Consider the following 12,575-nt stretch of genomic DNA (forward strand, 5'->3'; position numbering starts at 1 on the left):
AGCTGCTTCGAAATCACGACTTGATGCTCTTCTTCTTCGATTCAGCAAATGTGTCCATCGCAATTGGCCACGAACCCCTCCTTATTGCCAAAGACGTCGTGATACGAGTAGTACTGTATTGGTACGTGCAGATAACTAATAACTACTGTATAACACAGGCAGCTCTGCTTTGAGCTTCAGCTGAACCGCCGCTTACATCATCCAATTCGTTCTACCAACCATCTCCATCTCCATCTCCGCATCTGCTCTCTTCTTCTACACCTTCAACGGGGGTTGCTTTAGGCTTTCTGTCTCGCCTTTCACAGCGTTGTGCGTGGGCACCTTCTCTTCCTTCTTCAGCGCCACAAACTCTCTCGACAGCTTCAAGGCCTCGCCCATTCCTGCCAATGCCATTGTATCTGCTGCCGCCATGATGAACGACATGCGCTCCGCAGCCTTCTTAAACACCTCTTCGCCGCCAAAGGGAGGCGTAGGGAAGGCGAAGCCGCCATAGGGCTTGTCGTGCTTGTCCAAAACATCAAAGAACTTCTGTCGTGCCTCTAGCCATTCCGGCTCGTTACCGCCCATGCCCATATTGCTTGGCATATTCATCTCTACGCGACAGTCGAGGGTTCCGAGCCATACCATGTCAATATCAGGCACCTCTGTGAGGATGGCGTCGAGGTTGTTAATGCCTAGCGACAAAAAGAATCAGGAATCAGCAAAACAGACGCCAAGACTAAATATTTTGAGAGATTCAAGTGGTGGAGAGACACCTACCTGCTAGGGATTCAATCTGAATCATGATGGCTGCCTGGTGGTTGAGAGCCTCAAAGATGTCTCTGCCTTCCTGGAATGGTCGATCTGTAACGCCGGGGAAGAGTCGGAAGGGAGGCGCAGATCGGGTACCATTTTGCTTTGATCCGAATTTGGCTGCTGATACGACGTGTTTGGCCTGCTCAACAGTCTCAACCTGAATTTTCACAGTCAGCTTGCTCGACTTTCGAAAATTGGATGCCGCACGGCAACGAACCTGAGGAATAACGAGACTGGCGCCCGCATCTAGCGCATATCCAATAGCTGCATGATCATGCCCTGGCACCCTGACAAATGGAATCGTCTTTCCGTGGCTCATGAAGATTGCCTCATGGACTATCGTGGTCATTGTCTCGACGTTCATAGCGCTATGTTCCCAGTCGACCCAAACGACATCAAAGTTTAGAGGTGCTACCCAGCGTGTGATTTTTGTAGAGCCAAGGCCGCAGTAGTAGCCCAACAACGGAGGAATCTTCTTCTTGTGAGCATCACGAATGGCTTGGCGAGCGAAATGAGGTTGGAAGAGAGAGGGCGCGGCGTAGGCGGCCATGCCTTGAGATGGCTCGGGGTTAAACTGAGAGCGGTAAAATTCTGAACGCGACGTTGTTGCCATTGTGCTAATTTGATGAAGTGTTGCTTGAATCTGGTGGTAGCCTTGAATGGTATCAATGCTTTGTGAAGTACAAGGAGGTGTGACAAAGCGAAAGCAGTTCTTATTCGAGAGTTACCATCCTCTTTATAGCTGTAACTTCTCTGGATTTCTCCACCTTTATTCCAGTGCTATCTCAGCGTTATATCCATCCATTCCGAGGACTTTACGCCAATTCAGGCTGACTGCTTATGAGCTACTATCTCAAGGAGGGTCGGCTTACAAGTCGCGAATTTCTCACTTCCCGATGATAGATCTAGGCCCCTTTAGCGGAATTAGCGGAGTGATCAAATCAGCTTTGACGTACACGAGAAATAAACTGTCATCCACGTTGCCAAAAAATTAAAATATACTTACAATTGCATACGGGCCCTGTACTCTACCGACGGGGCGGTACGCCACGGCGTCCGATGGTGGCTTCAGTCCACCCCTGGGTTCTGTTTAGTTTCTTACATGCGATGCTCAAGATAGGTAGCACCTAAGAGCTAATCATTCTGTTCTTTTAAACTCCGAAGCTTCAAGCATTTTACAATTGCGAAAAAGGATGCCCACTAGCTTATGTGTACCTGGCTAGATATTGCCTTGAGTCTATTTTATTAGAAGTGTTGAATTCTGTCATTTAATTGCCAGTCAATCTGCAGAAAACAAACTTTGTAAAGTACATATCTAGTAGTATCTCAATACAAAATATTTCCTCAAATACCTAGACTGGAAAAGCCCTTAAACTAATAACGGAATTCGGGCCTGTTCCATGGTGGTTGCTTATGTTTATACAAATGCCTGATAAGAAGCATAGCTTATGGCGGCCAGCTCTAAGTAATAGCGTACTTGGAGCATATGCTGGATGTTGCCGTGGCGCATCTCACGTTGGATCAATTAGTCCTCGGAGTTCGATGTATTGTCTTTTTGTGGGATGAATACGATATGCGAGACCGAGACCGAGCTACTCGCCGCACCACAATATATACGGCTATACGGAGTAACTAGCACCGTATCTAGTGGCCACCACTTCTCAGCCCTACAGCGTAATAACATAGCTGATGCAAATTAAACTCGCGCTAATGAGGTTTGTTTTGTCATGCCCCAATATACCTCTCCTATCCAAGCAAGGACAGTGAACAGTGTATACTTCAGTGCCGAACGCCAAGTTGTGCATCATTGGCCCGAAATGTGTAACGAGTACACCTGAGTCCTCTTCCAGTAGGCTTCTACATGTGATCTCCACTCGTTGGAGAGGAATTCGCCACCTCGAGGTGCTGCTCTACGCTAGTAGTATACGAAAACAAGTGTCAACGGTGAAGTTCTTCCGCATTGTGAAATCTGGATATATGACCATCAGAAATAGCTTTACAAGTTGCATAAATAATGGTCGCCGTGATGTGGAAACAAAGATGAGCAGTTCTTTGCACCTTGTACAGTGTCTCTCCTTTCAGAGGGCATTGTCAGCACTGGCCAAACTCTATCTTGTATTGACGACCGAACTACTTAATAGTGGCTGGCCGCGCTAACTGATTACAAGACTCCTAGAGCCCATATTGTCTTGAGCATTCTCTTAATCCGTGCGAAGTACGTGACGCGGCAACGACGGCAAGGAACTATGCCACTCGCGCGTTAGGCCTCTAAATGTTGCCAGAAACAGAGCCTTTATGGGAACAGCGGGTTTGCCCACTGGCAATTGTCTATACATAGCAGCGTTTACCTATGTGGCTGTACGATCCTTATTCATTTAATATAGAGAATGAATTCACAAAAACGCGAGGCTGCTACTATAATATTAACATTGATATGACATTTCTCAATCGAATGTTTCTAGCGCTACGTCGTAATCTCTTTACGTTCCTCCATGCGCTTCACATTTTCTCGAGACTGTTGCCCCAATATTGACAAGCTCACTTTTACAGCGTATAGAATTAATCGACCGATGCCAGAGACTACTGAGTTATAATATGGATGCACTAATAGCTTTTTCCATCGTAGTTAACTAGGTTAGGCGCTAGAAAAGGCACGACAAACGACGGGCAAAGCTCACCATTTAGCGCTTATTCGTTACAGCTTAGCAACTCTCATATAGCAGTAAATCAGTCCTCGCTGACAAAGGACCTTTCTCTGACTAGTATTTCTACGAACGCGAGAGGCATGTGTCGAGACCTATGGCTCCTGTAGCTCATTAGTCACGCAGAAGCAGGGGGTGCTTACTAGGCGCTATATCTAGACGCGATGTTTCCAGTCTATTGGGAATGGCCTACGGGGAATTTAAGGTTTCTTGTTCTGGGAATCATAGTCTCCGTTACGATCGGATAGCTTCATTCCGAAGTTGCTTTGCCAATGACTAAGCCTCTCTGGTTGTCTCGCCTGTTGCCACTTTGAAGAATCGTAGTCTTCTAGATGCGCATGGGCAGAGGGACTTTATTGTATCTCCGAGTCGGACATCTGCCACATAACAGCAAACCCTAACTTAAACCCGAAGCTTCAGCATTTCGCCCACGCGTCACTATGAGAGACGTAGTAAGCAGCCTCGCTGGATGTGGCTTGCAGAAGCGGCTACTCTATGGGAGACCAATCCTTTTGCCGGCGGTAAAAGTAAGAGTGAGAATCTTGTCTTAGTACTTCCTCCTCAAGTCCGAGTTGCTTTTTGATCTTGGAGCTAAATAAATCTCACATCACTTTTTGGCATCGCCTCAGCTGTTTTCTGCTTTGTAATGTCCTGTTCGCCTTACCTGATGAGACGTGAGATTATGCTGCTCGCAGATGTGAAGTTTATGAGCCTTCTATGTTCCTCGTGCCATCAACCAATCAGGTAACTCGATGGTTTCGTGGTCTAGTTGGTCATGACATTTCGTTAACAACATCTGTTGACACCACCGAAAAGGTCCCCGGTTCGAGCCCGGGCGAGATCATCTCTTTTTGTCGGAAATTGTATTAATATATAAAGATTCAATACTAATTATCCTTTTTTTTCCTCCCAACAATGATACTCGATTTGGCAAGAGATTAAGGCATCCTAAATTTATAATAGGATAACTTGGCCGCAATAGTAAGCTTTTATTATTTTTATTTTTATTTCAGTTATAGAATAAATACTACATACAGCTATAAACCTTAATTAAATAAAATAAAGAAATTAAGCTATTTATTTATTTAATTACTAAAAAAGAACAAGTATATCTTTAAAGCTTTTAATAGCAAAGGCTCATTTAAGCAGTAATTTTAATATATTATTACAAATTTATGTCAGTGTTTGCAACTTCAAAATAGAAAATTTCTAACCCATTACACAGAATAGGATTCACTTTATTAAATTGCATGTCTGCTTCTAGTTTCTCTCCTATACCATATCATTACCACGTATAGCAACCAGCATCAATCCAATCAATGTTAGGCTGTGAACCTGTGGGTGTCATAAAAACATCTTTGGGTGTTCGATATTGTCTAGCCTGCTTGGGGCTCAAGAGAGTTGTAATATTGCCGGCCAGGCGTTCACTTGCGTTAAAACCTGGCCCATAGTCTTTATACTCGGCCATTAAGGTCATATTGCCGTAGTTTGAGCCATTGGTGAATGGGGCTCCTCCCGACCATGTTTTGTAGCCGGGTGGAGTAATGCTTGCATCCAATCTGGTATTTAAAAATACACTGCGGTGAAGATCATTCCAAGGCCGGCCAAGGTAACAATGTCCGACTATTGACGATGCGATTGATGAATTCGCTGCGTTTACGAACGAATCGGAGATATAGATTCCATATTTGTTGGGGAAAGTCGTGTTTGTTCCTTTCCAGGCGGTAATGCCACCGCCACAGGATCTAAGAGTAAGGTTGGAATGTTGAACCCATCCAGTTCCAAAACCTGTAACGGCTATGTTAAATTCAGCTGTCGCAAACTTAACGTTGATGTGACATACCGTAAAGAAAGTCTACTTGTCCTGCAATCTCATTACGGTAGAAATACGCATTTCCAAGCTTACCAACGTAAACCTAGTTTGTGTTGACGAGTCAGTCTGTGTTGTTGTAACTACCGGATCAACAGACTTACCGTGTCTTGATAGCTGTAGATACCGCACCAGTAGAACCCAGCGTTGGCATAACTTATGCTCACGGCTAGAGATTGTGCGGCTGCGTATTCGGCATACACGTTACGAAAGTCGATATTGTAAGCGCTGAATTTTACACAGCCGAATGGAGTGTTGGAAGGTACTGGATAGCCAGTAGGACCGGAGCCTGTTAGACTAGACTCAAGAGTGGGTGCGACTGTTAAAACAGCTGTAAATGCATTGTCTGTATATCGGCCCTTGACATTGGCTGCGGCCCAATAGACCTGCACCTGGTTTCGACTCTGCAATGTTGGATGAGGAGTTTGACCAAGCAAAGTAACCGGTCCAGGGCGGGTGATATTGAGCTGCTCCGTATAATTTCCAGGAAGAATCAAGATAATTTGATGCGACATGTCGTGAGGCAGAGACTCAATTGCAGACTGGATCGTGTTGAAGTGCACATCATGGGTACTTGAGGCCGACACCAAGATAGTTCCATTAGGGCAGTTGGTTAGCGGATCCAAAGTTGGTTTCTGGCAGTCAACATATGCAGCTGGGGCGGCCAGGACGATAGAGCTGAAAGTTTGCACAACCAGGCTAACCTGGGTGACTAGATTCAACCAAGTATTTCTCATCGTAGAAGCTTTGGGACGAATGTGAAATGATGACAGCGATTATGAGTGGGTATAATCGAATCTTCTTTTTGTGGAAGCGGCGCCTATATTTAAAGAAAATAGTTTCCAGCTCTGAACTTACAACTGTGCTGAACCAAATCCAACCAACTACCCAATTATAGATCTTCTCTGGGGTTTGATATTCATTGGTGGATAAGAATTGAAGGAACTGTACTCCGTACTCCTTATTCTTGCAATAGTTACTCCGTGCTCGATGGGCGTTTGTATTTTGCGGGGTAAACTAGCACCTACCGGTACGATTTAACCATTACAGGTCAACTGGCGGTGTATGCGATGCCCTTTCCGCCACTGTAGGCCGCTATATGAGACGTTGGAATATCTCTGAGCGAAATTCTCCTTCTGTTCTTGGGGGTATCTTTGGTACAATAACCTTTTCACTTATTTACTACTATATACGTGATGTTCATGCTCAAAGTTAAGAGAAAGTAACACAGAAAATATACATAATTACTGAATGAGTGAACCTTTGAATGCTTGTCATCATGTTTGTATTTTAGATGGAATGGGAAATTCATTTGTTGTATTCAGCCTAGCGGAAAATTGCAGCATTTCCACTCGTGGAGAAAGAGACATGAATACTCGGTGGAGGATTACCGACATGCATATAGAAATTTCCGCAATACATTTAACCACAGGTCAAACCACGTCTTATTATAAACACTTCAGTAAAGTCACACAGGACATTGCACAGGACATTAATCAGGGGAGTAGTGTAAATTGGGTAATCAATCTACTACTACTACTTCTACAACAAAGTTGAATTAACTACACTAATATTTGACTTTCTCGTGATTTGCAGAATACTTACACAGTTCAGGTTATTTTTGTATGCGTAGGTTACATATACGTGTTAACTGGACGGAAGTAGGACTAAAAGTCATGCAGGAAACGATTAAATGGCTAGAGGAATTGTTGTATGCCCTTACACCTATGGCGATACTGTATCACATGCCACTACGAAACAGTTTATGAGTAGCTGCTAATGTTAATGCTGATGCTACGACTGGTGCGCTACTGTAAGTGAGAAGTATGTGGAGAAACACTAGCCTGTGCATGCATCTCAATAGATTGGAGTGGGGTCCCAGCCTGGAGCTCGGGTTAATACAAGCGGCTTATGGCTGGCCCTCGACTCCCTATGCTGCGTAACCCTAGCCAAGACACTGTACGAAATGTGGCTGGCTTTCCCTTTCAGTCTTCAAAGAGTCAAGAAAACTCTGGTCGCAGCTCATCAAACTCAGATAATAAGAGATGACCACATGCTATACAATGGACACTGCAATTTGCCTCATTCTCCAAGCTCTGAAGATGAGCGCTTCAATGGCGGCGAGCGTGACTGTAAGCAATAGTTCCCGTACCTAAGGCGAAGATGATAGAATCGAAAGGTAGATTTAACAGAATACCTGGCGATCAATAAATGCTGGTAGATTCATTCTTTTGTAAGGGCCATGCCGGAGCAGCAACTCTCTTCATAAGTTTCATAAGATCATTTGTATAGTAAAACCTTCTGAAGATCGCCTCATATCTAAGGAAGTCCTTTATATCCATTCTCCCATGTTGTTTCAGCATACGATCCGGGAGTGTACCAGTCGCCGCAACACCTTATATCCCTAATCACCGTCCGTTAGCCATTCGAGGAGGCTGTTGCAATCATTGACTTTAGCTCACCAAGTGGCAGCATTGTAATGCCGACTGTTATGGCCGCTCAGTCTAGTTTCATGACCCCAATTGACTTACTCCACGAGGTAATAAGGTCTGCGAGACTGGTCAGTCCATCCTGACCGCATACAACCATCAAAAATGCCTTTCTCTCTCCAGTAGTAGCTATACAAGCAACTGCTCAACGTTACGTCTTGAATACTAGTGGTCTCTCGCCCTGGCTTGCACGCCAACAATTTGCTGCATCGAAAGCTCGACATAGCCCCGAAGTAGCCATCCCCATTTCTTTAAAATTCTAGTGCTTGCTCCCCATCCTAGTTCATCTGAAGATTCTCCGTAGAGGATGAAAGATGCCTTTCACGCGTCCTGGTGTCTTGTACGTTGAGAAGGTCAGAGCATAGTTCGTCCTCATCGAGACATTCAACTGCCAATACCTGCAGTAGACTATCCCGCACACGTGAAAAGGGAAAGAAGTCGATCCAAGGGTGATGCTGCACTTGAAATTGTAAGGCAAATGTATTCATCGCGGCATAAGCCTTCGACTGGAAATCCCATCTTCATGCCATTTCGTGCTAGGCCATTGGGGGCGTTCAAACGTACTAGGGAAGTAAATTGTGCGGGTCGCAGAGCGCGTATAGAATAATCCTGGTAGGCTTTTCGCATAAAGCCGCAGATCGCTGTGACCTTTTGTGGGCAGGTTGGAAGAACGTGGTGCCTAGCGTCATATACCTATAGTTCGAGAGAGCCGGCTGTATATCTCCGTGCGTAGTTACTTAATCCCACAATTCCCATATCGTGACTGGAGTTGCCCTCTAACATGTCCATAGTTTGTAGAGCCTGTGTATCGGTATTCCAACCTATATCTCCACCAACTTGGAGATCTACGTGCGATAACACACTGGCATCTCTGGGGATAAGTTGGCCATATATCTTGTGTGTGCAGCCCATGATAGGATAACCTGGCCGCAATGGGGAGCTTTTGCCTTTTTCATCTATATTTTGGTCGTTAGGTAAATATTGCTTACGGCCACGAAGTCTGATTAAATACAAGACAGAAATTGAGCTATTTACCAGTTTGATCACCAAAGAAGCAAGAACATGCATCTTCAAAGCTGCCGATTGCATAGGCTGATTCAAGCAGCAATCTTAGTATGTCATCGGAGGCGTCATCAATTAGTGGGTACGTGCAGTGATTTTGCATCTCCTGGATGGCAGGCTGAGTAAAATTTTCTTTTCCTTTGAGATGGTAGAGATATGGAGACTCATCAGAGGCATTCTTAACCTTCAGCACTGTATCATAGCTGTCGATTAAGCTGTTGACAAGAATCACAGCCCGATCTCTTCGGTCTTTGAACTTGGGCAAATCTTCCTCACAGGAGCAATTCTTGTTACCCTTGCCTATATTGACGCATTTGGGCTTCTTAAAAAGAGACCGCTCATATTTGACGGTGTTATGAAGGGGTGTATTGCTGCCATTAGGTAGTGCCCTCTTATCCAAATCCTTGCAAATGCGTGTCTGCATAAAGGCAGACTTGTCGGTTAAGGATATAAGCCTCATGTCAATTTCATTGCCGTGTATTATTGCCAGGTGTAAGTAATTTTCACCCCGACTATTCGGTTTGGCTATAGCATTTCGAATGAGGTATTCAGCCCCCAAATCGCACATTCTTTCAGCCAACCTCCAAACCCGAGGCTTCTTAGAGCCAATTGCTTGATGTAGCGCAGTTTCGCCTCCCTTTCCAGTCGTACTGATAAGTTTTTCATCGTGTTTCATAGCTATTTCGGTTATCAACAGAGCCGCTTTTTGTAGCTGATTTCATTTTCTCCCCTCCGGGATTCAACTTGGTTTACTATCCAGTGAAGAATGGTCTCGTGCGTACCTCCAGAATCTAGAGCACACTAGCCTATCTGATCTTTGTATACGTTCTCCGTATTCAGTTGAAGTCTAGCTTGAGGCTGTTTGAGATCATTCATAATGCTATGCAACAGCTCTTCGCGAATCTTGTCTGGTTCAATACAGTCTTCTCCAGTTGTATATGCATATTCCGCATATGCATTCTTCCGCATGGCCCGCTTACTATGTCGAAATGGCAGCACGCTCATGATCAAAGACAGAGTATTCGGAATAATATTGAATGAAAAGCTGTCAGGTCTAAAGATTACTGCCGACATGGCGACATAACTGACATAATATAACACTTATCTGATATGATCTAATATGTAAGCCAATACCTAAAACGGCTGGTCCATAATAATTCAACACTTGGGAATATACGGGTGGTTTCCGCATTCTTCCGTCTCAGAGATACAGTCCAATAATCTCAGCAATGCGTGCTCTATGCTTCTAATAGTGGAATATTATACCCAGCAAATTTATATCCAATGAGTGCATGACACGCTATCTCAATTAATTGAAGGCAAATGTCTCCGGTCAAACGTGATATTGTAGTTAATATGCAATTTCGAAATGAATAAGTGGTCCCTCGCATATTAAACATCCCTATTGGTCAAAGAGACGATAGCAGGTTGTCAAAGCTTCGGATTCTAGCAGCTTTTGTCTTCCTCCGTCCCCGACAAATATGTTCATAGCAGCACGTGCCACATATATCTGGTTGAGTACTGTTGTATAACTAAAGGACTTATCCAATCAACAGACGACACGCAGTCTTAATTAAATTCCAACAAAAGTCTCTGGATAAGTGTTATGTGACATATTTGAGTGATGGGCCCTCACATGCCGTACGTGTATGCTGATCCCCCCTTTTCTGAAAAGCTAGCGTTTGCAACTGCAGGAGGGCTACCTCTTATCTCAAGTCAAAGTGACATCAAGGGCGGACAGATTCCGCTGCAAGCTGTTGGGATTGCTCAGCCATCCAGAGCGCTCTCATCCGAAATGGTAGACGCGTTGCGGGTTTTATGCCGTTATGTTTATAGAACGTGAAATTTCTACTTATTGACATGTATTGCCCAACTAAATATAATCGAATGTCACTCTATAATATCGCTCTTATTAGGTTCAAAGTTATCTAAAAAAAAGTTCATATCCATCTTTTACTTACGTAACATCGCCATTGCGATACACCATAGGAAGACTATACCTCAACGCGAAGATGCAACGGTATAGATATACTAGGCTCAGAAGGTTGGCTCGTCAAAATTCTTGGAACGACGTATCTGATGAAACTGAGACGAAGACTTCGGAGCAGCAGCCGCATGAAAGCAACTCAGACAAGCCGGCTGATACTAATAAAGATAGCAATAGCGTAAATAAAAGTAGCTTTCGCGTCGAGTAAGAAGGCCACTTCTTTATATCATTTTAAGACAAAGCATTTTAACCAGATTTTAGAATATTCAGCGTTAGTGGGGTGGATGGGAAGCATGTTCAGCTGCAAGAGACTCCGTCTTGCCCATTTGAAAAACCTTCAGAATTCATCTTCAATCCCAAGTCAATCATCGGCGAACGCGCGGCCGTGAATGGGCTTGAAAGCGCTGCCGCCGAGCTCCTTGAATTTGTTCGAAGCATCGTCCCCCCACCTGGAGAGGGAAATGTATGATTTGTCCCACACCGTATATCTTAATCATCTTCTTAACTTGCATAATAGCCCTTGAACCTTCCAGCCATAATTTTCCTCGCTCGAGATCTTGGCGGAACAGTTGTTAAGCAGGTGAGTGCATTGAATTTTAATATTTATGATGACGGGCAATAGACACGTGTCGAGGAAGTCTAACGTAATGGTCTAGGCGTTGCTTAAGGCATTCTTCTCCTCAGATCCCCTTGATGTGTTTATCATTAAAAATACCACCCATCTGGTTAGTTTTATCAACTCTTTTTTTTCTCTCGCAGTTACAGTATCATTATGAAGATATGTATCAAAAACACTGAGGATACTGACCGTCCATACTATACTAGCTCTTTTTCGGTACACCACACAGAGCTTCAGAGAAATTCTCATGGGTCCTCACAATCTCCAATATAATCAACTATCAGACGGGAGAAACCCAAGGCCCATGGTCTTCTCGCGTAACTCGCCAGATGGCTGAGTCTCATGAAGCCACTGCAAGCCAATTCAACATGCTAGCCCGCCGATGTTCATTCAAAATCATCAACTACTTCCAAGTAAAATTGGACGACGAGTTGTACGAGATAGTAAGTAAAAAATCGGTTCAATTTATGTTACACAAAGTGGATATTTTCCTTACGATATACATAGATAGTCGAAAAATTTGCTGCAACGCTAGAATTCGACTGAGAACTGCAGGTTGGTCGGAAGAAAAGCCACAGTATGCTGGCGGATATGTCTCAGCCCGAAACTCAAAGAGAATTACTTTGTGTAATTCAGGATTCAAATAGCTGTATGTTTATTTTCTTCGAATCACTTTTTCCACATATAATCCGGTAACTTACACATTAAAAGGCATAAACATACAATACCAACAAGCACTGGGCCTATTATCTAGACAAAGCGTCAAAACACCATCCGAGGCAAGCTCCAGGCCGATATATAAGAATCTTTGTAACTTTCTTTTATCGAATCAGATATTAGGAAAATTGATAAGCTTCAAAATTCCGGCGGATGGACAGAGCGAATATGAAGATGCGCCGCAGCCTCCACAGGCACCTGCAGAATTAAACAAAATTTCCCTCACACATGGGTCTAAATCGATAGACCAATCCATGCAAGTAGTTTGCTTTGACCATTCGATGCTTAATGCTGCTGCCCTGGACGACTTGTTGATAGCCTCAATCATCGAACG

The 12,575-nt window shown here is 44.0% G+C and overlaps 4 protein-coding genes and 1 non-coding gene across 5 annotated transcripts; 2 read left to right on the plus strand and 3 right to left on the minus strand.

Moving 5' to 3' along the window:
* Positions 1–102: 102 nt before the first annotated feature.
* Positions 103–1,471, minus strand: TrAFT101_011786 (uncharacterized protein). Its single transcript, XM_024911036.2, has 3 exons — positions 1,013–1,471; positions 760–952; positions 103–674 (listed from the first exon to the last, which is right to left on the minus strand). Exons 1-3 carry the CDS (start codon positions 1,406–1,408, stop codon positions 256–258), a joined length of 1,008 nt encoding a protein of 335 aa, XP_024757787.1. The 5' UTR covers positions 1,409–1,471; the 3' UTR covers positions 103–255.
* Positions 1,472–4,251: 2,780 nt separating this feature from the next.
* On the plus strand, positions 4,252–4,341 carry TrAFT101_011787. The gene has a single exon. It is a non-coding gene; the product is annotated as a tRNA-Val (tRNA).
* Positions 4,342–4,782: 441 nt separating this feature from the next.
* On the minus strand, positions 4,783–6,104 carry TrAFT101_011788 (uncharacterized protein; the record flags this gene model as incomplete). The annotated part of the gene is made up of 3 exons (XM_024910099.1): positions 4,783–5,285; positions 5,341–5,413; positions 5,472–6,104. The coding sequence occupies 3 exons, from the start codon at positions 6,102–6,104 to the stop codon at positions 4,783–4,785; spliced, it is 1,209 nt and encodes a 402-aa protein (XP_024757786.1).
* A 2,779-nt stretch (positions 6,105–8,883) lies between these two features.
* Positions 8,884–9,378, minus strand: TrAFT101_011789 (uncharacterized protein; the record flags this gene model as incomplete). Its single annotated transcript, XM_024906927.2, has 1 exon — positions 8,884–9,378. The coding sequence occupies one exon, from the start codon at positions 9,376–9,378 to the stop codon at positions 8,884–8,886; it is 495 nt and encodes a 164-aa protein (XP_024757785.2).
* A 1,552-nt stretch (positions 9,379–10,930) lies between these two features.
* On the plus strand, positions 10,931–12,070 carry TrAFT101_011790 (uncharacterized protein; the record flags this gene model as incomplete). Its single annotated transcript, XM_024904242.2, has 6 exons — positions 10,931–11,109; positions 11,167–11,368; positions 11,423–11,485; positions 11,562–11,630; positions 11,731–11,967; positions 12,032–12,070. The coding sequence occupies 6 exons, from the start codon at positions 10,931–10,933 to the stop codon at positions 12,068–12,070; spliced, it is 789 nt and encodes a 262-aa protein (XP_024757784.2).
* Positions 12,071–12,575: the final 505 nt, after the last annotated feature.

Source organism: Trichoderma asperellum, chromosome 7, assembly GCF_020647865.1.
Source record: "Trichoderma asperellum chromosome 7, complete sequence".
Classification (NCBI taxonomy): Eukaryota; Fungi; Ascomycota; class Sordariomycetes; order Hypocreales; family Hypocreaceae; genus Trichoderma; species Trichoderma asperellum.